The 27,645-nt window shown below is 41.3% G+C and overlaps 1 protein-coding gene across 2 annotated transcripts in view; it reads right to left on the reverse strand.

Annotated features, from left to right (window-relative positions):
• The window catches only part of Trpc4ap (transient receptor potential cation channel subfamily C member 4 associated protein), a 75,090-nt gene that overhangs the window by 24,942 nt on the left and 22,503 nt on the right, over window positions 1–27,645 (reverse strand). For both annotated transcript variants that reach the window (XM_059261727.1, XM_059261728.1), the window contains exons 2-7: window positions 27,240–27,368; window positions 25,120–25,236; window positions 21,677–21,734; window positions 18,776–18,831; window positions 15,178–15,306; window positions 9,293–9,500 (exon numbers count right to left, since the gene is read on the reverse strand). In XM_059261727.1, the coding sequence (XP_059117710.1) occupies window positions 9,293–9,500; window positions 15,178–15,306; window positions 18,776–18,831; window positions 21,677–21,734; window positions 25,120–25,236; window positions 27,240–27,368 (697 nt within the window). The remainder of the gene's footprint in view (window positions 1–9,292; window positions 9,501–15,177; window positions 15,307–18,775; window positions 18,832–21,676; window positions 21,735–25,119; window positions 25,237–27,239; window positions 27,369–27,645) is intronic.

The following is a 27,645-nucleotide window of genomic DNA, read 5'->3' on the forward strand; positions in this document are numbered from 1 at the left end:
TACTATGATAGCAGCTAGAGTACCCTTTTAAAAACAAAGTACCAAGGGGCTGGAGAGATGGCTCAGAGGCCTAATCAGGCTGCTCTTTCAGAGGACCTGGGTTCAATTCCCAGGACCACACAGTAGCTCTCAACTGACCATAATTCCAGTTCCAAGGCTATGATGCCCTCTTCTGGCCTTCTTGGGCACCAGGTACCCAAGTGGTGTACAGACATACATGCAGGCAACACACACACACACACACACACACACACTAAAAAATAAGTAGCTGGGTGGTGGCACACACCTTTAATCTTAGCACTTGGGAGGCAGAGGCAGGTGGATCTCTGTGAGTTTGAGGCCAGCCTGGTCTACAGAGCGAGATCCAGTATAGCCAGGGATACACAGAGAAACTCTGTCTCCAAAAAAAAAAAAAAAAAAAAAAAAAAAAAAAGCCAAGCCAAAATAAAATAGCAATAAACTTCAGAAACAAGTTTAGATTTTAGATGTGCAGGGAACCTGGCTCTAAGTGGGGATATAAATAAAAATAACTTTATGCTTTTAATGTGTGTATTTGAGTTGAAGGCTCATTGTTGGTAAATTTTTCATTATGAGAATATCTGTGTTGAGAGGGTGGAGAGACAACTCAGTAAGTACAGTGTCTGCCACACAAGCACGAGGAGGACCTGAGTTCCATCCCTGGCACGATGGAAGAAGTTGCCCCTCAGAGCCAGTCTAGCCTAACTGGCAAGCCACAGGTCTGTCTTGGTTAGTATTTCTATGATAAAACACCACAACCAAAGCAACTTGAGGGGAAAGGGTTTATTTCTTCTTCTTCTTCCAGGTTAACTGTCCATGACTGACAAAGTCAGGAAAGGAAGTCAAGCAAGGCAGGAACCTGGAGGCAGGAACTGAAGCAGAGGCCATGGAGGAGTGCTGCTTACTGGCTCACTCAGACCTCTTTCTTATACTACCCAGGATATGGTCCTAGGGGTGGCATCACCACAGTATTCTGAGCCCTTCTCTGTCAATTATCAGTTAAGAAAATGCCCCCTACCCCCCAAAAGACTTGTCTACAGGCAACCTGAAGGAGGTGTTCTCTCAATTGAGGTTCGTCTTTCCATTTGACCCTAGCCGAGTGAAATTTACAAAAAACTAAGAGGACAAGGTCCCAGGTGGGAGATCTCGCCTCAAAAATCAAGGTGGACAGTCCCTGAGGAAGAAGAGCCACAGGTGATGTCTGGCATTTGCATGCACACACACAAAAATCTGTGCAGATATTCAACCATGTTCTTTTTGTAATACAGAAATCACTAAATGTCTATCAACAGCAAACTGATCACATATAGCTAACTCCATAAAGAATATAACAGACTTTAAAAATGACATATTTATATATAGTTCTTTAAAAAACTTGTTTTAAGGAGAAAAATTAAAATTATTAAACAATATTGATTTAATCTCTCCCCCCCCAAAAAAAATTTAAGGAACAGAAGCAGGGTTGGGGTGTAGCTCGGTATTGAGCATATCTAGGTAGCATTAGGCCCTGTGTTTAATTCTTAGCACCAGAAAAAAAGAATGGAGACATATAATCTGAGTATTTACAGTGGCTGCTTATGAACAAAACAGAACAGAAACAACACTTCAAAAACTGAGTGTGGTGGTGAGCGTGGTGGTCTTCCAAAGAACTCAAATTCAATTCTGTGGTAAAATATTGTGTACCCTATGCAGAAAGAGTGGTTTTATATATTGAAAGTGCTGAATTTATCCCTGATGAGTCAGAATTAACTTCGTTACTTATTCAGTTACAAGAAATAATCAGGAATAGGAATCATCCCTTATATAACACACATCTGATCCTATAGAGGTCTACCAGGCCCTCTAGCACAAGGTAATGACAAGATTGATCAATTATTGATAGGAAATGTGCTGGAGGCCTCAGAATTGCATAAACATCATGTCAATAGTAAGGGTTTGAAAAAGGATTTTTCCATAACCTGGCAACAAGCCAAGGAAATTATAAGGAAATGTCTTACTTGTTCTTTATACAATCAGACTCCACTACTAGAAGGATGTAACCCAAAGGGTACTCAGAGGAATGCAATCTGGCAGATGGATGTGTTTCATTTTGTAGAATTTGGAAAATTGAAATACATATACCACACCGTTGATACCTATTCAGAATTTCAATTGGCAACTTCCAAAAAGGCTGATTCTGTAATCACGTATTTGCTAGAAGTTATGGCCATCATAGGTATACCTGTACAAATTAAAACTGACAATGCTCCATTATATGTCTCTGGTAAAATGAAACAGTTTTTTGCTTATTGCAATATAAAGCATATTACATATACCACACAATCCTACAGGCCAAGCAGTCATAGAAAGATCAAATCAAACTCTAAAGGATATGCTAAATAAACAGAAAGGGGTAACCAAAAACCCCAGAAATAGATTATATAATGCTCTGTTAACTTTGAATTTTCTCAATGCTAATGAGAAAGGAACAACAGCTGTGGAGAGACACTGGATAATAGAAAAACTATGGAATTAAATCAGCCTGTATGCTTTAAAGATGTGCTGACCTCAGAATGGAAACCAGGATACATGTTACATTGGGGACAAGGTTTTGCTTTTGTTTCCACAGAAGAAGAAAAGCTATGGATACAATCAAAATTGATAAAGGTTCAATTTGAACAAGAGAGACCTCTTAATTAGAAGAGGTGATAGTTCATCAACCAGCATGACCATTCAATTTAAACTAACTTATATGACTAACAAATGCTTTTCATTAGATTAGATATGACTTGTCAAAAGGGAGCCTCCCCAAAGTTAGGGTTGGGGAAGGGTTTTGTTTTTGTCTTTCAGGAGAATGAAGGCTAAGGAATCTGAAGAACACTGGACAAATGAGACATCTGAAGAAAAAGGACAAATCATCTAGAAAAAAATGTTCCAGGAAAAAGATTTTCGGCAGTGAACCATGACCATGCCGAACAGTGAGTGACTTTGAAGTCTCCAAAAAGATGATAGGACCCCACAACAACCATTCCATCAGGACAATGATAATACCATTAAGCTGACAACACCACTCAAAGATCATCTTTGGAATATAAACTGCTCAGGACAATTTTGAGATGGCTAGCTGAGATGATATAGCCTCACAGACTACTCCAATCAGAACTTGACCATAATCCAAAATTTTCTTTGTGTCCCCATATGATTACTAGCATCCCCCAATCAGCAGGAAGTAGCCTAGAAAACTACGCCCACATTCCCCAAAAATAGATTATGGATGTTTGTCTTTGTTTAGTGGTTGGTTAAAAATTGTTATTGGTCATAGTCAATCTCTTTCTAAAAGAAGAAAGTGGGATATAATACAGAAATGTATTATACAGAAATGATAGGATAAAAAGGTAGATTATTGAATCTACTCTGAAAAAAAAAAGATATAGAAATGATTGGATGAAAGGGCGATTGTTGAATTTACTCTGAAAAGAAAAAACAGGAATATAGACATAAGATAAAAAGGTAGATTACTGAATCTACTTTTAAATAGCAACTACTAGTTTTAAATATTTACACTGGATTGGATTTTTGTATACTGTATACAAATTTTGTATAGTGATACAAAGTTAAGATTAATTTTGTTAGAAAATACTGTAGATACTTCTAATCTTGTTCAAGGTACTGTGCCTATACAGTTCATTTAACAATGTAATGCAAATTGCTAGTCCTCAAAAGTTATTATTGCCAACTAATTAGGATATAAAGAAGTACAGGTTAGTAGTTAGCCACCTATTACAATCAAACTTGTAGTCAGGTTAGGTATGTTTTCAAGGTCAAACAGATATATTTTAGATAGGTCATCGTCAAACACTTCAGAGACCTACAGAATACGGCATTTAAGATGTTTTAATACCATAGTTTTTTTTATGACTATGAGACATGTGTTGTTGGTTGTTTTTACTCTTTTCTAGGGGGCCCGCCACCCAGCTCCCAAGTAAATTACACACGGAGGCTTATTCTCAATTATGAATGCCCAGTCTTTGCTTGGCTTAGTTTCTAGTCAGCTTTCCTTAAATTAACCCATCTATCTTTTGCCTCTGGGCTTTTCTCATTCTCTTACTTCTATAAATCTTACTCTTACTCCATGGCTTGCTGAGTAGCTGAGTGGCTGGCCCCTAGAGTCCTCCTCCTCTGGCTGCTAGATCTAGCTCTCTCCTCCCATTTTTTTCCTTCTACATATACTCTCTGCCTGCCAGCCCCACCTATCCTTTCTCCTGCCTTGCTATTGGCCAGTTCTTTATTAGACCATCAGGTGTTTAAGCACAGTAACACAGCTTCACAGAGTTAAACAAATGCAACATAAATAAAAGTAACACACCTTAAAATATTCTACTACAGACACGTCTGCTCCTGGCAACACCAATCTACTTTAGAGAAGATGATGGGCATCGAAGAAACTCCATTATGGCATTTACTTTCTTTGTGGCAAAAGTTAGCCACTGGACAAGAAACTGCCCTTGCCTTGACTGCTGACAGTATGCTGTCCAAATGGGATAAGCAGGACATAAAAGAAAGGACTGTCAAGACAAGGTAGCTCTTCAGAAAATGCTGCTTCACAGATAAGTCTGTCAGATATGCTAAGCCTGTAGGTCGAAGAAGGATGCCCCAATGTTGCAGAGGAACCTTGGGTGACTGTCCAGGTAGCCAGCTATTTCTGTCATTTCTCACATTTTTTTGGAAGTTGCCTACTTACTGCTTACTTAGGTAATATTATTTCTGACTTGAGCCTCTGAGGGAGTTGAAGACTAGATAGTTAGTATTCCTTGTTAAGAAATTCAGAAAGGGGCTGGAGAGATGGCTCAGAGGTTAATAGCACTGGCTGCTCTTCCAGAGGTCATGAGTTCAATTCCCAGCAACCACATGATGGCTCACAACCATCTGTAATGAGATCTGGTGCACTCTTCTGGTGTGCAGGTGTATATGCAGACAGAACACTGTATACGTAATAAATAAATAAATCTTAAAAAAAAAAAGAAATTCAGAAAAGAAACACACTAAAGAGGTGTAAAGTATATAAGTTTGAAAGATATCAAAAGATAGTATTTGGTTGGTAATACAAGTTAGGATAGAAAGTAAATTAGGTACGACATTTTGGACTCACCAATTAGGATAGATAATGGAATATTTTCTCTGAATTTGTCAAATGTTTATGGACTGGACATTGATAATGTAATTGTTGACTATATATATTGTATATACTTATTGTACTTATTTTATATACTTTTTCTTATATTAGTTATAACCTCTTTTTATTATTTTAGACAAAAAAGGGGAAATGTGGTGATATACTGTGTATCCTAATAAATTTGCTTGAAGATCAGAGAACAGAACAAGCCACTAGATTAAACATAGAAGCCAGGCAGTGGTGGCACATACTTTTAACCCTAGTACTCGGATCTCTGTGAGATCAAAGCCACTCTGGACTCCATGAGATTGACTCAGTCTAGGAGAGAAACCGAGCCAGGCAGTGCAGTGGTGACACACTCCCAATACTTGGGAGTCACACGCCTTTAATACCAGCACTAGGAAAGCTGAGACCAGAAATGATATGGGTGGGCAGAGAAACATACATAAGGCATGAGAAGACAGGAACTAAAGTCTTTCGGCTGAGGAAAGCTTTTCAGGCTGAGGAGTCCTAGTGGTAAGAGGTGACTTGTTCCTTTGTCTCTCTTATCTTTCAGTATTTACCCCAATTTTTGGCTCTGGGTTTTTTATTAAGACCATTTAGGAATTCATGCTACAAATTCCCAGGACCCACACTGAGGGGCCTGTAACTCCAGTTCTAGGGAATCTGATACCCACTTCTGGCTTCTGGGGAACCCACACATACATGGCATATACAACACAATATACATTTTAAAAAATAAAATAAAATCTTTTTTTTTAATTTATTTATTATGTATACAGAAGAGGACGCTAGATCTCATTACAGATGGTTGTGAGCCATCATGTGGTTGCTGGGAATTGAACTCAGGACCTCTGGAAGAGCAGTCAGTGCTCTTAACCTCTGAGCCATCTTGGATGTTAGACTGCTGTGGAATATTCCTTTACACTGTGTGAAGATATGTCACTGTGACTGATTTAGTAAAAAGCTATAAGGCCAATACCTAGGAAGGATTTTCGGAGCAGAGAATGCTGGGAAGAAGGCAGAATTACCAGCCAGATGCAGAGGAAGCAGGACATGTAAGAAATGAGCTAACAAGTCATGAGACATGTGGCAGCACATAAATTAATAGAAATGGGTTAATTTAAGTTATAAAAGCTAGTTAGAAAGAAGCCTAAACTATTGGCCAAGCTTTCATAATTGGTAAGAAGTCTCCAGTTGGTTATCTGGGAGCTGGCAGGTGGGGCAGAGAAAGACTCACTATAACTGTGTCCAAAGTGGGGGCACATATTTCCACATAAGAACTGAAAAAAGGTTTCAAACACACAAAAAGAGTCAAACGTGGCTTCCTGGAACAGCAGTTTCTCATGCAGGCAGTGGTACAGAGACCATCTCCCAGCTGCTGCCTATGGGCTTGAGTCACCAGCACACTAGGAGCTAAGCTGCACAGTAGTTTAAGGTTTTGCTCGTGCAGACAGAAAAGGTTACAGGTATACAGTAAAGCAGGTTCAGATGGAAAAAACCTTTAAACAGTTTGTTTAATAACGTGTGTAGGCTTAAGAAAAAAAAAAGAAAAAGGATATAGACAGTCATAAAAAATAATAATAGTTTAAAAATAATAAAATAAGCCATGTGGAGCTGGGAAATATACAGGGAGACTGGATCCTGTATGATGTTATTAACTTTAATTGACTGCTGATGAGCAAACAGTAGCTGTTGAGAAACTTTGGAGTATAAAAACTACTAAATTAAAACTTGAACTAACAGAGCTCTGCCTGTCTCTGTCTCCTGAGTGTTGGAATTAAAGGCATGTGCCACCACACCTGGCTTATTATTATTATATTATTATGTTTACTAGTTTGGCCTTCTTAGAGCATCTGACTACGGAAGACATATGTGGGTTTAGGACAAGGAACAGGAATTATGGCCAGAGTCAGAAACGGTTAGATTCTGCATCAACTCCAGGTGGTGCCTGATGACCTGGGTTTCATCCCCAGAACCCATATGACGGAAAGAAAGAACCAACTCTGACCTTCATGCACCTGCCGTGGTACATGTACACATACCCTTGTATGAGCTCCCTCCACCCCACAAACACACAGAGTGAATAAGTAAATGTGATAAAAAAGAGAAAGCTCTGGCTTACAGAACCTTCCCCCAACCTATGCTGCATAAGTTCACACACTACAACAGTTAGACTTCATCCTATCAGCTACAGACAGACACTGCACACAGATTATCTAACAGAACAGCCACATAAGCAGGCAAGTGAACCTAGCTATTTTATATATAAACTTTCTTTTTTCAACACCCCAAATCAAAGAAAAGTCGCCTTGGAGTTATGAATCAATCAAAACCAGTTGGCTAGATTATCTTAGTCCCCCAAGATGATGGGTAATGCTATTTTCACTTAAATAAGTTTACATGCACCCAGCCAAATGGCTAAAAAACAAAGTATTATTTACAGAGCATTGTGAGGATGCTACCTTGGGATGGTAATGATTTTCTACTGCATTTTTATTATTTTAATAATAATAAATTTTAATAAATTTGAGCTGTGTCAACAGCTTGAATTCTAATATCTAGCTGTTAACTGTCAACGACTAACTTAAAAGACATGCAAATGATTCAATTAAATCATCTACACTCTTCCACCCAGCTCTGGGAAGAATACTCCGTCAACATAACAGTTATTTTTCTGCTGAAAAGAGAGCCATAAGGTAAGGCCAGGCATGGCAGCACAGGCCTAAAATCTCAGCTACTGGGGCTGGAGATATGGCTTAGCAGTTAAGAGCACTGACTACTTTTCCAAAGGACTAGGGTTCAATTCCCAGCATCTTTTTTTTTTTTTTTTTGGTTTTTCGAGACAGGGTTTCTCTGTGTAGCTTTGCGCCTTACCTGGAACTCACTTGGTAGCCCAGGCTGGCCTCGAACTTACAGAGATCCACCTGGCTCTGCCTCCCGAGTGCTGGGATTAAAGGCGTGCGCCACCACCGCCCAGCCCAATTCCCAGCATCTTTATGGTAGTTCAAAACCAGCTGAAATGCCAGTCCCAAGGGATCTAACACCCGCTTCTGGCCTCTGCAGGCACCAGGCATACACATGGTACATAGACATACATGTAGGTAAAACTCACACACATATAAAATAAAATAAAAATTTTTTAAAAAAAGCAAACAAAAAACTCAGCTACATAGGTGGCTCAATTGGAGGCCAGCCTAGAGTCATAGTGAGTTCAAGGCTACCCTGGGCAAACTTGAAGAGCCCTTATCTGAAAATGGGGGTTAGCGCATCCATCTCACGCTTGCTTAGTATACACAAGGCACTGAGTTTAACCCCCGACATCACTAAAGAGAGTAAGTGGAGTAGATTAGAATCGTGAGGGTTCTTGTTCTTGTTTAAGTAACTTAAATTCGGTGCTCTAAATCAAGAAGCATACAGTAAGAAGTTCCAGAAATACTGTCACTCACTTGCTAGTAGGCAAGCACTTGACAATTCTTTGTATCCTTCAGTTTCTTTACAAATACTGTATGCAAACAAACTACCATGCAGTTTTATTCACCGCCCCTGTCTTACGGTAAAAGTATTCCATCCTTTTTATCCTCTTACTCCCCACCTACCTTGACTGCTAGGCACTGAACCCAGGGCCTGTGCTAAGCAAGCACCCTCTACCACTGAGCTACAGTACTGGACCTACATTTCCCTTTTTATAATGAATATATTTTGTAGATTTTCTTATACCAGTCTATAGATATATCATCACTCTTTTTAAACCTATACCATTTTTCATTATACAAACATTCCATAATGTAAGTAGCCTCTCACTGATGAACATATGGGCTGTCTTGATCTTCTGTTACCACAATATGGCCATGAAAAACACAGTATATACTGTCTATAAGAAAACTTAAAACATAAGCATTTGTAATTCTAAATAGACAGTGAGTTTTTTGAACTTCTAGATCCATTAAAAAACCTGATTAAAGCTATTGAACTTTGTCCTGAAACAAAAAATAGACACAAAATTTACATCCTCCAAATGGACCCCAGAAGCCCTAATACACAGATTGCAAAGAGATATTAAGAGCCAGGTGATTGAAGAAAGATCTCAACTACAGCCTGGAAATGTTGAGAACTCTTTACCTTGGTTGATTTCAGCTGCAGAAGGCCCCAAGCTCAAGCTCTTCTTCTGCTGAGCATTTTTGGCAAGAAGCGTGTGTTTGTCGTCATTCCCTGTGTCCATCTCTGAAATGGTGACAGCCAGAATCCGGCAGAAATTAGCAAGCTGCTGCTGATCGAAATTGGATACTAAGGAACTCAGATTAGGAACTTCATCTAGCCGAATCATTTCCTATAGAAGACACAAATAAACAATCCCCATGCTCAATTCCTCAAGAAGCTGTATGTGTCCTCCTCGCATCCCTCCTCAGGGCTCAGCAGTGAGACCACTTGGGTCCAAATCCCAGCTCTGTAGCCCTCAGCTGTGCGGCCTCAGTCAAGGTCTGGAATCTTTCCTCCTTCCCATGACTTGACCTAGTGTCTACTGTTCCTAGGTAGTTAGTAATAGAACGGGACTCTCCTATCTCACAGTTAGTATGGAGGTTACACTTACCCTGTAAGCACAACTGTTCCCACTGTCTGCCATTGCTCTGGCAGCACATTTGGTTCCTTTTTAAAAACCTATCATTCAAGTTTTCTAAATTATAAATCACTATTCTCCCTATAGATTTTTTTTTTTGGCAGCACATTTGGTTCCTTTTTTAAAACCTATCATTCAAGTTTTCTAAATTACAAATCACTATTCTCCCTATAGATTTTTTTTTTTTTTTTTTTTGGGCGATAGGGTCTATGTAGCCCAGGCTAGCTTTAAAAAACTATGCAGCTAGGGAAGAACTTGAGTTTCTGATTCTCCTGCTTCACCTACTGAGTGCTGGAATTAGAGGTATGCAGCACTATGCACAGTTTATATGGTGCTAGGGATCAACCCAGGGCTTTACACATGCTAGGCAAGCACTCTACTAGTTCCCTATTCCTAGATTACGTTTTGTTCTTTGTTTTTCAAGACAGGGTTTTAGCCCTGGCTGTTCTAGAACTCACTCTGTAGACCAGGCCGGCCTCAAACTCAGGGATCCACCTGCCTCTGCCTCCCAAGTGCTGGAATTAAAGGCATGTATCATCACTGCCTGGTGCCTAGATTAATTTTTAAAAAAGAAATAAAACTTTTAAAACATAGCCAAAGGCATCTGTAAAGTCCTAGAGTTACAATCCCCTTTCTCTTTTAGGAGGGAGCCATTATTTTGAACTTGTGTTTCCAGTCCTCATAAATACTTCCATTAATCGCCACAGCACTGTTGGGCACGTGATGAACGTATTAGACCTTACTTGTGATTCCACACTGAAATTTATATAGAGCCTCCAACAACTGGCTCTAGTTCAATTCTTTTTCACTGCTTTTATTACATGGTGCTTTGCTCTCCTCTACGCACACTTAGGTGAACTGTAACTCCTCACTACTACTGAATGTTGCGGTGAGCATCCCTACAGGTGGTCCTTGTATACATGTACACAGTAGAGCACCTGGGGGCAAGGAGCTCAGTGACTGTGCACTAAACAGGCAAATGATTCCTGGACGGGGTGATGAAGGACAGGGGTTTGTTAAGGAAGCATCTGGGAACAGTTGTCTGTCTGTTCTCTCTCCAGTCAGTACACACTGATGTCAGCTACTACTGTTATCACTAGACACTCAGCTGCTCCAGTCCCTCAGCCCATCTAACTCAGTGTATGACTCTCGGCTCTGCCATTCCTCTAGCCCTGTCCAACTCAGGGTATGGGTCCAAAACCAGGTCCATGACCCCACACCCACTTCTCATTGCTGTTGGTTATGAGATGGGTTATCCTACTATAACTTAGGCTAGCTTAAAACTCATGCTATAGCCTAGGCTGGACTTAGACTTCCTTTAATCCCCCTGCCTCAGCCTCCCTAGAATAAAGGCTCCATTACACTCAGCCTCACTACCTTTTAAATGTAACATCTGATACATGTTATAAAGTACAATGGGCTTCTCACTGTGTGAGCTTCCTACCATCCCTGCTTCTTGGGGGGTGACCACAGCTGTGAAATTACTTTGTCCTTAGAAAGTTTTATGTAGCCAGGCAGAGGTGAGGCACACCTTTAATCCCAGCACTCAGGAGGCAGAGCCAGGAGGATCTCTGTGAGTTCAAGGCCAGCCTGATCCAGGACAGGCACCAAAACTACACAGAGAAACCCTGTCTCGACAACAAACAAACAAAGTTTTATGTTTTATTTTATGAAATGACACGCAGCCTACAACACTCTGCAGCTGGCTTTTGTCACTCAGTCACTTCCCTACTCAGCTGTGCTTTTACCCACAGCACCAGTCATGTCTAATGCTTCAGTATATCCCAGTGTGTGAGGAGACCTGGTCATAGGCTTGCTTTTCGGCTTCTGCTCTCAAACAGTGTCCCCTAAGTGCTGCTGCTTGATGCCCATGGAGAAGTCTTCCTAGAGCAGCAGCTACTAAACAATTCTGAACGACCAGTGAGACATGTTTTCCATTGCAACTCAACACACACGTATGTGGGGGGGAAGGTCTTCAAACAATATCCTTGCATGACACACTTGGATCTGTTCCCTCTAGCTGACAGACAGAGCTTCTGGGTTTACTCTAGTGTTCTCATTTCTTTTTTTGCATGTATGTGTATACATAGTCACATGTGTACAAGTGTGTATGGCACATGTGGTAGCCAGAGGCCAATGTTAGGTGTCTCACTGGATCTTGATCTGCCTTGTTTATTGAAACATGGAGCTTGCCTATTCACCTTGTCTAGCTAGCCAGCTTGCCCAGGATCCCTAGGATTACACATGGGCTACCCTGACCACTTGGTTTTTATGTGGGTGTTGGGGATTCAAACTGCAGTCTTCACAGTTAACACAGCAAGTGTTTCTCCACCAAACCACTTCCCTAGCCCTTGGTATTTTCACTTCCTTTAAAATATTGTTCTAATTACATTTTATTTGTGTGTGTGTGTGTGTGTGTGTGTGTATGTACGTATGTAGGTGGGTGTGCATGTGTGTATATGAATGTGTGTGCATGTGTATTTGTGTATGTGTGTATATGTATTTGTGTATGTGTGTATATGTATGTGGTGTGTATATATATGTATGGGTGGGTGTGCATGTATGTATATATATGTAGTGTTGTAGTAGGATTTTTCTTTGGGCTGCCAGCTCACAAATGACACAGACTTATTAATTATGAAAGCTTGGCCTTAGTTTAGGCTTGTTTTTAACTAGCTCTTATAACTTAAACTACTAATCTACGTTCTGTCACATACCACTTATCCTGCTTCCTCTGTGTCTCCTCACTTCTCTCTCTCTCTCTCTCTCTCTCTCTCTCTCTCTCTCTCTCTCTCTCTCTCTCTCATGACTAGATTCTTCCTCCTACTACCTCTCTCTGCCCAGAAGTCCTGCCTATACATTCTGCCTAGCTATTGGTCATTCAGCTTTTTTTTTTTTTTTTTTTTTTTTGGTTTTTCGAGACAGGGTTTCTCTGTGTAGCTTTGCGCCTTTCCTGGAACTCACTTGGTAGCCCAGGCTGGCCTCAAACTCACAGAGATCTGCCTGCCTCTGCCTCCCAAGTACTGGGATTAAAGGCGTGTGCCACTACCGCCCGGCCAGCTTTTTATTACACCAATCACACCAATCACTATTTCACACAAGGTACAAATAGCCCACAACAGTGTGCATGTGCGTATATATGTTATGTGTGTATATATATTGATGGGTGTGTGCCATAGCACAAAAGGAGGTCAGAGGACAACTCACAGCCATTGGTTCTCTCCTTCCACTACGTGTTCCCAGAGACTGAACTCAGGTTGTCAGGCTTGGTGGCAGGTGCCTATACCTGTTAGGCCATCTCTCTGGCTACCTGTTTTCATTTCTAAGAATCACTGACCTACAAGCATGCTGAGGCCCAAGTCACATACAGCTCCCCCACAGTAAAACCCTGAGGCCCCAGCCTGTGGCAGTGCTCCCAGGGGAATGCACACAGTACGTCTTCGTTCAAGTACAAAGTAAAAAACTGGACAAGTCCATTCCATAGGAAGAATTTCCACTCTACATCCATTAGGATCTGCTCTTGCACCTCACACAGTATAAGAGCTGTATTTCCTGACTTACCAATGAAGACAAACATCTACTTACAGCTCATCTGTTTCTCCTTTGTAAAATGTCTGTTCATAATATTGCTCATTTATTAACTAAGCTATTTGTCTTTTTCATGATGATTTGCAGGAATTTTTGATGAATTCTGAATATTAATCCTTTGGGGTTTTGTTTGTTTTATTTTTCAAGACAGGGTTTCTCTGTATATTCCTGGGCTGTTCTGGAACTCACTTTGTAGCCTAGGCTGGCTTCAAACTCACAGAGATCCACCTGGCTCTGCCTCCTGAGTGCTGGGATTAAATGCGTGTGCCCCCACTGCTAATCCTTTGTTTGTTGCATGAATTGCAGGCATCTTTTCCCAGCCAGTGGCTCAAGCTTCCACTTTAGTTTTACACACTTATCGAGGCACCTACAAGGTGCAGAAGAACCTATGGCGAATTTGGATAACACAGACAGGAACAAGAAGGCATGAGGAACCAGGTGGGCAAAGCTGGGAAGGAGCAATCATTGACCCTGCACTGACAGTCATTCTCACACACTGGATTGAGCACACGATTCTTGGGAAGTAACAAAGGCATTTTATCAAAGAGCACAAAGGGACTGTCTGGGGCCTGTACACACTGAGAATGTGTTCCTACAGACAATGTGCCACTTGTGATGCTTCTGCCGGGGTTATAACAGGCAAGGCCCACAGAAAGCAGAAGTGACAGCTAGGTGACAGTGTGTGTGGCACCCTCTTTTCTGCAACAGCAACCTCAAGGAGACTATACAGCAATGAGAAGAAGTCTGCCAACCAGTAGCAGTGAGGCGTGCAGAGGACTGAGCAGGTAAACACCTGGTCCTAATAAGCATTATACCAAAATTCCAGCATAGCGTACATGGGTGTGTTTTTGGAAGTCTATGAGTTTCTGATGAGAAACTTTAATGTTTTCATCCTGTGCTGCTGTTTTTTAAGACAAAGTCTCACTCTTGCCCAGATAACCTCAAATATGTGACGAGCTACACACAGGGTAATAGTCCAGTGAGAGGAACACTTGTGATGAGCTGCACACGGGGTAATAGTCCAGTGAGAGAACACTTGCCTAGAACGTACAAGCCCCTAAGTACAATTCCTAGTTCAGTAAAAAAAAAAAAAATCTAGGCAGTGGTGGCACACGCTTTTAATTCCAACACTCAGGAGGCAGAGGCAGGAGGATCTTTGTGAGTTCGAAACCACCGTAGCCTACAGAGTGAATTCCAGGACAGCCAGGGCTACACAGAGAAACCTTGTCTCAAAAACAACAAAAAAAAAAAAAAAAAAGAAAAAAGAAAAGGAAAAGAAAGAAAGGGCAAAAGAAAGCAGGGTTTCAGTGCTTATACTGAGATCTCATGTTCATGGCAATTAACCAACTGAAGGCTGACAGGAAAATACAGAGCAAAGGCCACTATTACCACCAGAGGGAACAAAACCAGTGGCCAAAAGCTTCACAGCAGTTCAAACACAGAACGCTGCTTTGTGAGAAGTCACCTGTCCACACGGCAGAAAAGCATGCTAAGAGCTTGTACCACTACAGTTAGTGAGAAGCGATTTTATCTTAGCCAGAAACACTAAACATTCACCAAATCGATGTGAAGCTTTGTTCCATACTCTGACCTCCATTTATATATGTATTTGTGTCTCACAGCCATACAGGCCCATGGGCATAAGGAACACAGCCTAGTTTTATATCTGGACCTATCTAAGAACAAAGAAACGAACACTGGGGAGGGGAAGAGCTTCTTTGAAAGGAGCCCTGGCTAGTCGTTAGCCAGGCTCAACAGTGCAGGCCTGAGACACGCTCCCCCGGCGGCGAAGACAGCTCACCTTCTTAACCCCCAGTATGTCTTCGATGAGTGTTGCCGTCTGTAAGAACGTCTTCCTACTTGTCATCAGTGTAAACAGGAAGATCACAAAGTCATTCTTTTCCGCCAGACGCTTTGTCACTCCTTCCGTCTGTCACAGGGAGAGGAGAAGAGGCAGACTAGCTTGTGACCACAACACTAACATGAAGAGCAGAGCACTAGTCCAGACGCAGACAGCAACCCCTTCCTGAAACACTAGCATGAGCCAATCCATATAGGAAGTTGAGAGTACCGTGCGTGGGGAATACATGTCAAAAAGGACTCCTGACCTTCAGACTACATGCCAGGAAACCCACTTTGGAGCTAGGAATGAGAAAAAAGGAGGAGGCCATGAACAGCTTCAGCTAGCTCATAAGGTCTAAGCCTCTAATGGCTCCCTTTAGAGAGCCAACCAGTATCATCTGACAAAAGCCCATTGACTAATGTGAGCAATTAATCCCACCTAGAACACAATCAAGCTACACACTTAGGATGCGCGAGGTGATGCTGCTTCCTAAGAGGGCTGTGCAAGGCTTCTGCAGGCCAGTCTCCATCAGAACAGTCTCAATCGGAACGTACTTGCTGTCTAAAGCGTGACTTTCGAGAGTCGAAACTAAATTCTAACTCCATCGAGGTGACCCTGAGCAATCACTGCTGACCTTTGGATCTCCATTTCTTCACCTGTACACGGCTGTCTCAAGAGTCTGGGAGGATCCCAGTGAGAGTGCAGTAAACACTCTTGTCTAGCCACTATCTCGGAGCCAAAGTGATCCTGAAGTAACCAACAGGCTTAGTTTCCTCTGCTATCCATGAACTCATTCTTCTGACTGATACTCAAAGGTCCTTCAAACAGGCGCACAGGATCTGTCAGGGACAATCCCCCAGAGGCTTACCTCAGGTCAGGTCAGGCTGAGTGACCTGCTGTTAACACTGAAGCACACAGGGATTCCTACTTTACCTCTTTGTTCCTCCCTTAAAGGACACACTACCCACAAAGTCCCTATCTGTCACAATCATTTAACACTGGAACAAGATGAGTGTCTGCTGGTAGATTTTTTGGTTTTTGGAGACAGGGTTTCTCTGTGTAGCTTTGGTGCCTGTCCTGGATCTCGCTCTGTAGACCAGGCTGGCCTTGAATTCACAGAGATCTGCCTGGGTCTGCCTCCCGAGTGCTGGTAAAGGTGTGCACCACCGCCACCCGGCCTCTTTTTTCCTTTTGTAGAATAAAAAAGCTTGTCATGAAATGTGGCTTCTACATAAAGTAGCATACAAAAGTCTGAAATTATAGCAGATTGCTGGTAGTTGTTTAATCTGCTTAATGGACCACATGGGATTTACCCTCTGTATCTTATCTATGGGTGCAATTTTCTTTAGTCAAGAATATGCTTTGGGGCCAGCAAAATATCTTGATGGGTAAAGGCACTTGCCACCAACTCAAGCACCAGAATTTGATCCTTGAACCCACACAGTAGAAGGAAAGAATTACTCCCTACAAGCTGTTCTGACTTCTACACACATACACTCACTTAAGTATATGTATATATACATATATATTAAATTACCATATAACAGGATTTTGTTATTCATAAATTATTGCCAAAGATGGGAACAGGCAAGCAAGCCTACCAACTCATCAGGTGATTCCTTCTCTGTGAAATCGTCCCTAGCCTACTCTAAACACAGGCACTCTATTTACTCTGAAGTCTCAAAGCACCTGGTCTACACCTGTCCACATCCTTCACCAAACATGACTGTGATGTAACAGGTACTCTATCTTCACACCTCTGCTATCCACAGCAGACCTAGCTCATAGGAGACATTTAAAGGCTAGAATAAAAACAAGGGGTAATGAAGGAATAAAAGGACTAGCTGGCAAATCACCTTAAAGTCCTGTTCAAGAGTTTGGATTTTAAACTGGTGAGTGGTACTCCAAATTTACAGAAGTTCATAATCAGTGAGATAAATGTGTTAATCAAATTTAATCTTCAAAATGAAGAGATAGATAAAATGTGCAGAGTCTCTCACTGGCCTAGAATTCATCAAGCAATCTAGGCTGGCTGGCCAGTGAGGCCTGCGTACCCATCTGCCTCTGCCCTCTGAGCACGGCCATTACAGGCATTCGCCACCACTTCTCCTTTGTTACCTGGGATCAAACTTGGGTCCTTATGCTTATGTGGGAAGCACTTTACCAGATGAGCCATCTCTGTAGCCTTAAGTTTTTAAAAATGAACTCTTCCTAGAATGTCTCTGATTGATATTAGGTCACAATTTAAAAACACCCTTATAGTAAACTTGACAATTACGGAGTTACTCTCTTCCATGCTGTTTTTTTTTTGTTGTTGTTGTTTTGTTTTGTTTTGTTTTAATATTACTGAACTTTAGCTGCAAAGATAGTTGAGCATTCTTGACAATTAGCCTTTTGTCTTATAGACCTGCCTGTGCTGTTCTGGGCTACTAGCTGTAAAAATGTGGCTATTGAGCTATTGAGCACCTGAAAAGCAGCTCATCCTAGCTGAGACACACTGTAGATGTGAGACACACTGGATCCTGAAGGACTGGTACAAAAAAGTAAAATATCTTAAAAACTAATTGGAATGATAATATTCTTACCAGGTGTGTTAAATAAAATATAGTATCAAGATAATTATTTTTTTGTTTCAAAAAAAGTGGCTCTAAGGAAATGTACAATAACCACATAGCCGGCATTATAATCCAAGGCATGTAAGCATCCCAGACACCGGTGTGCATAGTATCTGTACTATCTGTGCTGGCCTCATCTATTTCTCAGTCTGTGCTCTTAGCAGTACTGCCCTGCAATCTTCTTTAGAAGAAGACAAGAAACAGAGTCAAGTGTTCCTTTTGCTTCCGTGACAGGCTTCACTTCTACAGCAGCACTTAGCATGTTCCACTGTGCACTGTGACAAGTAAATTTACCTTAAGTTCCCAAAGTCAGCACTTAGCCTTTAAAAACCAACATTTACACACTGCTTACGGCGTGCATTCACACCTGTGAGTTCACTTCGTTCTCACGATAGTCCTGTGACGTCAGTTTGATGGCAAACACTCTGTGGACCAGGCTCAGGGCACAAAAACCAACTTCCAACAGTAAGTGCTCAGCTCTGCCTTTATTCGCCATTCTTCTTGACACAGTGGTCAAGCCCACAGACTGTCATAGCCAATATATGGGTAGGACCTTTGGCTTTTGTTTTCCAGTAGGAAAATGAAGGAACAGGCAGAATGGAGTTAAAGGTTATCTTAAAGGACATGGACACTCTGTCAACACTGGTCACCCTTCAACAAGTAGTGGTTAGTCCCTGCTTGGACACCTGAGGGGAGGGGGTACTGGCTATGGAGTCTGGAGCCTGTTGAGGCAGCTTTAACTCTAATTAAGTGCTACAAAGTTCTACCTCTCCATTATTAATACCTGCTGGTCCTGATTCTTAGGCACACAGAAAATAAGGGCAATTCCCTTAAATATCTGAAGACAGTTCTCATGTCTGCTATCCCACTCAAACATTCTTGCCTCACCAGTGAAGATAAAGTAGGGTACAAATGGGTACTGTAACAGCAGAAATACTCACACAGACACAGGTATTATACAGGATGCTCAAGCAGTCCTTCGACATCTCATCACTTACTGAAAGGGAAGGAGCAGCATTATTATTCTCACAGAAAACATGGTGTAACATTAGCACACTTCTGGCTGGGTGCCTGTTGTGTGCCACAGTCCCAGCACTTGGGAGGTGGGTGTGCGCTTAGACTGTGTCACTTTAAGTGAACACACAGCGCCTCTCCACACCACAGTGCCACCAGAAAAAAGACTCAAGTTGCATTTTCAAAATCAGAACAACTAGTATCCAGAGTGTAAGAATCCTGAGCAAACTCTTCCTACATATTCCCATGAAAATTCTGCTAGCAGAAAATAAGAGCATCACTTCTGCCTCAGATTTGCCAACTGGGTTTTAGGTTTTCTTGTTACAATGATTTATATTAGGGAAGTGGCTTCTAACATCTGATATACTGTCAATTCCAATAAAGAAAGAACTCACTACTTATCTATAACCAGAACAAGACAGTAGCACAAAAAGGAACTTAATTTTATGAGCTCCAAACCCAGAGATGATAAAACTGAGTATGAGCCACGGCAGAGTGCTTTATCTGGTGTTGCATTTATTTTTTAAAACCAGTTTCCAGGCTGGAGAGATGGCTCAGAGGTTAAGAGCACTGGCTGCTCTTCCAGAGGACCCGGGTTCAATTCCTAGCACCTACATGGCAGCTCTCAACCACCTGTAACTCCAGTTCCAGGGGATCTGACACCTTCATACCAATGCACATAAAATAAAGTTAAATAAATTATTTTAAAAAGAAAAACAGTTTCCATTCATTTCCTCACTGTCAAAACTCTAACATCAAGATCTCTCTCAAGATCCCAATGAGTGGCCCTGTCAGACTAGCCTGGCCAGACAGATGGGCTGCTCATCTACTTTGGACTATGTAGTTATGTGGGGCCCGCATTACTACCTCTCAACCTATTTGACACATTTTGCCTTGTTCATTTATTTAATGAATTCAGAGTAGAATGAATCAAAATTACTCCAATAGTTCTCAACTTTCCATTTCCAAAGGGAGTTTTAGATTCATGCATTCATTAAGAATTTGTACCGGGCGGTGGTGGCGCACGCCTTTAATCCCAGCACTCGGAGGCAGAGCCAGGTGGATCTCTGTGAGTTCGAGGCCAGCCTGGGCTACCAAGTGAGTTCCAGAAAAAGGCACCAAAACTACACAGAGAAACCCTGTCTCGAAAAACAAAAAACAAAAAACAAAAAAAAAACAAACAAACAAAAAAAAGAATTTGCTCACTGCTCATTTTAATGTGGAGTTACAAGCACAAGAGGAAGAGAAGTCCCCACTCCCCATGGTACCTACAAATCTACTGGGAGGGAAGAGACCAAGAGTGACCAACCAGCCATTAAATCAGGGGACCTCAGCCTGTGGGTCACAGCCCGGGGTGGGTGGGTCGAATGACCCTTTCAGAGGGGTTGCATATCAGAGATCCTGCATATCAGATAGTTACATGACTATTCAATTCATAATAGTAGCAAGATTACAGTTACCAAGTAGCAACAAAATGATCTTATGGCTGGGGGTCACCACACGAGGAACTGCATTAAAGGGTCGTAGCATTAGGAAGGTTGAGAACCACTGCATTAAAAGATGCTACTTGTTGTCAGAGTATAAAACAGAGATACTCAGAGTATGAGAACAGGACAAGGTGACACAAGCCTGCAACACCAGTACTTGGATGGTGGAAGCAGGAGGATCAGGAATTAAAGGTCATCCTCAGCCAGCATTCCTCACCCCTGCCCTCACCGAAAAAGAATATGAACTCTATAACTACTAATGTATACATAAATGGGGCCTCACATAGTAGTACATCCTATTGATGTAGGTGAAAATTTAAAATGTGTATATATCACGTGTGTGTGTGTGTGTGTGTGTGTGTGTGTGTACACACACACATGCACGCATACACACGCAGGGATGTTAACTGAAGTAATCTCAGGCTTTAAAGGCAGAGTGAAGTGTACCTTTAAGGTAGAATTTAAAAAATAAATACTGAAACCTAAAAAGAGTGCCTGTCACACATGAAAGCTGTAAAAAATAATACAACAACTAAACCTATCACCCAACTTATAAAATTATGAATTATGCAAACATTTTTTCCCACTTATGACTCTGGCAATGATTGAACTTTTTTCCTTTTTCATTTATTTATTTATTTAGAGACAAATTCTCTCTTTGTGGCCCTGGCTGTCCTGGAACTCACTCTGTAGACCAGGCTGGTCTCAAACTCACAGAGATCCACCTGCTTCTGCTCAGAGGCTGGGAATAGAGGAGTTGTACCACTACATCCAACGTGTCCAAACTTTTTACAAGAGCATAAATCTCCTTTATAACAAAAATCTGATGAGTTGACAGGCTGTTTCAACAAAATGATCTTATCAGGCTATCTCTTGCTTTCTCAGATAACTACACACATAACAAAAAAATTTCCAAAGAAAACAAAAGCTGGATCAAGTGATTATTGGAAAGTACAAAGATGCAACTCTTTTTTTTTTTTTTAAAGATTTATTTATTTATTATGTATACAGTATTCTGCCTGCATGTGTCCCTGCAGGCCAGAAGAGGGCACCAGATCTCATTACAGATGGTTATGAGCCACCATGTGGTTGCTGGGAATTGAACTCAGGACCTCTGGAAGAGCAGTCAGTGCTCTTAACCACTGAGCCATCTCTCCAGCCCAAGATGCAACTCTTTAAATGTTTTTTTCTTTAAAGGTACTTTAAAGGTATCTTCATTTCTAGCAAATATACAATTAATGTAGTGCGTTGTTTAGTTTGGGATAGACAGAGCAAGCTCTAGGGTTGACTGGAAGATATTTCTGGCATATAGGGATGAGGACTGGCACCTAACATACTTACTTTTTAGTTTCTGTCCCCGGATAGAGATTGTAGGCCTCATAAGAATTTCTACAAGAAGCTGAAAACAAAAGAATAAAAAACCTTCAAAATTAACTCAAAGCACAACTCACAAAACAATTTTTACTATGAACACTGTGGTCCAAGAAGCTGTCACAAACTCTCTTGTTCTAGGAGGCTGTAAGGTTCAAAAGCAGCACTTCAGCTAGAGTTAGTAACTCCCAAAGGCCAGAAGAGGGTGCTGCATCCTCTGGAACTGGAGGTACAGAAGTGATTTGCCATTTGGGTGCTGGGCACAGAATCTGAGTCCTCTGCAAGAGCAGACACATTCTTACCTGAGTCATCTCTCCAGCCCCTAAGGAACAGCTCTTATTTTTGTAACAAGGGCTTTAATTTTGAATAAAGTTGCTTTCTATTTCAGTATTTTTGTTGTTTTTGAGACACAGTCTAGCTGGGTAGCCTATGCTAACCTCCAACTCATGATCCTTCAGCCTCAGCCTTCCAAGTACTGGGATTATAAGTGTTCACCTCCAGCCTACTTTCTACTTAAATATTTTAAAATAATCTCTGTGCTAACAAAACAGCTAAGTCTGCATATTTAAAGACATGCACCATAAATAGGTATTTTGTTTTATTTTGTTGTTTAAATCAAATCAGGAACATTTTGGAACAGAACCAAAATGTTCTAGCCCTTTCCAGCTACTGCCAGCATTGGACAGCACATCCAAGACACCTCAAGCCAAGTGGCAGAAAAAAGATTCCACAGCACTTTTAAAGTCTCTGTTTCTTCTCATTGTTTTAAAGCCCACAGGCAGCCTTTAAGACTAGAGATCAGCTGAGGGATCTAAGAAAGCCTCTGCTTATCTCCAACCAGCAACAAATCTTAAGAAATCAAATCCTTCCTGGGTACTACGCGTGGTAAGTGACTCTGATACCCAGAACCGAGGGGAGGGGAGAAGCACACCTTTAATCCCAGCACTAGGGAAGCAGAGCCAGGCAGAGCTCTGTGAGCTCAAGGCCAGCCTAGTCTACAGAGCGAGTTTCAGGACAGGCACCAGCTGACAGGAGCATGAAATGGTGCAGCGTCTTTGGAGAACAGTCAGCCAGTTCCCTCAAAAAATTACACCAAGTTATCATGTGACCCAGTCATTTCACTCCTAGTATACACCCAAAGAAAGGAAAGCAGGTGTCTACACAGAAACTTGTTCAAAACTGTTATAAGCCATAGTCTTCATTACAGTCAATTGCCTATTAACAGGCATAGATACACAAAATGTGCTATACATCCAAACAGTGGAGTATCAATTGGCTATATAAAGAGCAGTTATGCATGCTTCAACACGAAGCATGAAAGCATTGTGCTACGTCAAAAAAGCCAATCACAAAAGACCATGTATTACATAATTCCATTTACAGGAAATAACTATAGAGCCAAAAGGGAGATCAGTGGCTGCCAGGGGGAGGATGGCAGCAGGGGAGTAACAGTTAATACACAGAGTTTCTTTGGGGTATAATGGAAATACTCTAAAACTGTCTGTGGTGATGCATCTAAATATAAACAACTATACACACTACACTTGACCTTAGCCAAAAAGTGAAGAAACAACGAACTGTATACTTGAAATCGGTTAACTGCTATGGGATAATGCTTTTGTACACTGGTTTAATAAAACACTGACTGGCCAGTAACCAGGCAGGAAGTATAAGTGGGATAAGCAGACAAGGAGAATTCTGGGAAGAGAAAAGCTGAGTCAGGAGACACCAGCCTGCTGTCCAGGGAGCAGCATGTAATGGCACACAGGTAAAGCCATGGAACACGTGGCAACATACAGATTAACAGAAATAGTCTGAGTTTAAGTGTAAGAGCTAGTCATTGGAAAGCCTGAGCTAATGGCCAGTTTTAATTAATATGAGCCTCTGGGTGTTTACTTGGGTCTGAGCGGCTACATACCATGGGGCCGCAGGAGCCAGACAGGACCAGGAAAACTTTCAGCTACAGTTAACTGTACGGCATGTGAGCCATATCTCAATAAACCCGGTTTTTAAAAAAAAGTTATAAAGAAATGTGGTTTTTCCCTTTCCTTTCCTTGTATCTGCTTAGTAAAGACTTGAAACATACAGGGGGAAGGACTCCTAGTTGCTGGCATGTTCTCTTTCTTTGAGCAGCAGGACAAAGAGGAATTCATTTTGTGGTAATTACTAGTGTGCTCTTCTGTATCAAGACTCGACTTTTATAACAAAGTCCACAGAACGAATATATACAAGAGGTAGACAGATGGCTAAGTAGTTAAGAACACATGATGCTCTTGCAGAAGACCCAGGTTGAATTCTCAGCATCCATGTGGCAGCTCACAACCATCTACAACTCCAGTTCTGGGGATCTTCCACTCTCTTCTGGCCTCTGCAGGCAAGTGCACACACATGGTGCACAGAAATTCATGCAGGCAAACACATGTATTAACACTTAATACATATAAATGAAAATAAATCTTTAAAAATACACATAAGGGAGAAATGATATAATTACATTATAACTTCAAAAATAACAGAAATAATTTTTAAAAATACACACATATATACAGCATGTTTGTAATGCTATGGGTAAAAAGATACTCTTATATGTTGTTCCTAGGATTTAAATTGATTGGTATAAACTGCCGATTAATAAATAAAAGATATACATGCTTTGGCTCCAAAAGTCTGTAAAAAAACAAAACAAAACAAAAAAAACAAAAAACAAAACAAAAAAAACCTTCTGCAATCTTGTTTGTAATAAAAAAGATGTGGAAAAATTAAATGTTCAACTGGGGCCTGAGCAAATAAACCATGGTACAATTTACATCAGGAAATATTAGATATTTAAAGTATGGCAGATTTAGGTGTATAGAAATGAAACTGTACCCACTTAGTAAGTCACATGGAAAAAAGCAAAGTAGAAGAGAATATACTGGATACATAACCTGCCAGTGCATGTGGGGACGAAGGAAACTAAGCTGGAGATGGGGAGCATTTACACATGCACGTGCAAACAAACAGAGCATCTCTGAGGCACCTGAGAACTAGTGATCACAACAACTCCTGAGAAGGGGACACTGGGAAACACACCTTTTACTTTTAAAAAGGTGGTTATATTAGCACTTCATGAAAATTCCTCCCAAGCAAACACTATAGTGATTCAATGTAAGAAAATGCCATTGATCTCAAAGTTAAAACTCAGACCAGAGAGGTGGCTCAGGAGGGCAAGGCATAAGCCGCCAAGCCTGATGACCTGAGTTTAATTCACAGGACCCATGTGGTGGAAGAAATACACACACACACACACACACACACACACACACACACACACACGCGCAAAATAAATGTTTTTAAAATTAAAAGATCTGAAATGTTTTAGATCTTTTAATTTTAAATTCTCAAATGATTAATAGTATTAAATAGCTACTTACATCAACACCTCCAAACAAATCAAAAATATATGTATTTGGATATGTAGCTTCTTGAGTAAGTTTCCTATCTTCAGTTACAAATGCCATAGCTTCCATGGAGAGAAGAGGGGAAATCTCCTGGTTCAAAAAAAGTATGGACAGATTCCGTTTTAGAATTTAACACAGACCAGAAATATCTAAATATCTAAAATTTATCACTAAAATATGCATTTTAGTCACAAACTGAAACCCCCTGAGCACAAGGCTAGCCCTCAATGAAGTATTCAGGACCCTTGGAGTCCTTTTCCCATAGAATCTGGCTGGTGTGACTATTTCAATGAACAGAATGCAAAGAAGTGACACCGTACACTTAGACATAAGCCTTACAAAGGCCTTACAACAGAGTTGGCTTTGGCTACTGTAGAGCCTCGCTGTCATGTTGTGAGAAGCTCAGCAGCCCCCTGGGGAAGGCCAGACCACGTAGCCTTAGCTGACTTCCATCAACAACCCGCCAGGCACTAATGAGGCCATTTTGGACATTCTAAACAGCTTTAGGCCCTGTAAAAACACAGGACGCAGACAAACTTCTGGTTTACTGAGAACTGCTGCGGGAAGGTGGGGGCTGCTACTTGAAGTTACTAGGTGTTTTAAGAACAACTGGTTCTGCAGCCATAACCAAATCTCTGCTGCTCTGTGACCTCCTAAAGGAAGTCCTCAGTGACTTCTCCAAGTTAAAGGCATTCTGAGGATCTTCTACAGCCACCCAAAGGAATCTCTAAGTCATTGGTGACATTTAGCACTTTACTTTGCAACTATTTACAAACCCAGGGTTTCCTTTCCTAAGCTAAATCGGTGTTCCTTGCAGACAAGCTTAAATAGATTCTCCCTTGTTTCCTCCTCTAAGTCTCAAAGCAGAGGAGGTATTCAGCATGGCAGGTACAGGCAGTGGTTCTCAAACTTTGGGAGGGGCATGGCATCCTTTGTTCATAAAACACAGGTAACAGACAGAAAAGAATCTCACGGAACAACGCTGCTTTACACAGCAATTTTCAAGTATGTATTCATAAAGTGAATAAAGTCAAGATCACCTGGTATTAAATGCCCAAGCCTTCAATTTCACCTCAATTCTATAACTTAGAGACTTGGTGGGAATTAAATGTAACAAGTTTTTGGGAAAGCACCTTTAGTTTTTTTGTTTTGTTTTGAGAGACAGGAACTCACTATGTAACCTTGACTGTCCTAGAACCGTGTAGTAAAGGATAGCCTTGTATTCGCAGGGATCTACCTGCCTCTGGCCTCCCAAATGCTGGGATTGAGTGTGTCGGCACCACACCCACCTTGCAAAGCATTTTAAGGCACACAGAGGAGCTATAATTACTTCTCTCAATAAGACTGTGAAAAGATGAAGAACATGTAATATCTCTTCATAAAGGGGAAAATGAGGTTTATTTAATAAGCATGTTTAGAATATACCTGGATAGTCATCGACACTTTACCTCTGAAGAGCACTGTCGTGTTCAGGTTTTTATGACCACAGGCTTACACAGGTTATAACTGTAGCTCCAGCTACTTCTCTAAATCCTGTTTGGACCTAGCCCCCAAATCAGAAACTGAGTGTGTGGGCCAGCACTGAGACAGTATTCAAGACGGAGAACAAGTGTCTAGAACAATGTCATCATACTCTCAACCTAACCAGCAATCTAACTTCAATCTTACATTAGTGATAATTATTGACAGCCATAAAGCCCCTTCCAAGAGCCTTCAATAATACAGAGCCTTTAAAATTCTGTTCAAAAAGAATGTCATGTAAGTGTAGGGATGGGGGTAGGGACTCAGAGTACAATTCTGACTAGCATGTGCAAGGCCCTGGGCTCATTCACAGCACCATAGGGAGGTGGGGGTGAGGGTACAGTGCTGACCTCCCAAACTAGAGAAGCACTGCTTCAACAGCTTCCCAGAACGACACACACCTTAATCGACTCTGGAGATGAAATAACTAATGATTATTTTCTTCTTTCAATGCTGCTGAACTTCTCCAATTCGACAGCTCACACAAAAACAAGCTATTTTTAAAAGGCCAAAAGTTTGAGACATTTGGAGATCTGAGCACAGCCTTTCTAAGGCCTCCCTCTATGAGTTACCTTGAGGATGTTTTGGCACTCAGTGAAGTCACTGTGGAGGTGGCTGGTGGCATACAGCTTAAGGAGCAACTGAGGAATTCCACTCCATTTGGATAATTTGTCCCTCTCGGTCAAAAAGGTCTCAGTGAACTGTGAATAAACAATAAATAAAACAAACATATTACTGGCAAGGAAGAAGTTTTGACAAAAGAGAGCAGCTGACTCCCAAATACCCAGGGAGACAATTTAAAGGTGGCTCTGAAGATATCTTCAGGTGCTTGCAATAGCTTATAAGCTGAAGTCTAAGCCCTCTGCCCCTAAAACGGCACCATTCTGAATCCACCCCTACTTGCCAGCTTCCTGCTTTTTCTAGTGCACACTCAAGACTCTAAATTCAGCTGTGTTCCCTGTACATGTTCTTTCTCCC

Source organism: Peromyscus eremicus, chromosome 4, assembly GCF_949786415.1.
Source record: "Peromyscus eremicus chromosome 4, PerEre_H2_v1, whole genome shotgun sequence".
Lineage (NCBI taxonomy): Eukaryota > Metazoa > Chordata > Mammalia > Rodentia > Cricetidae > Peromyscus > Peromyscus eremicus.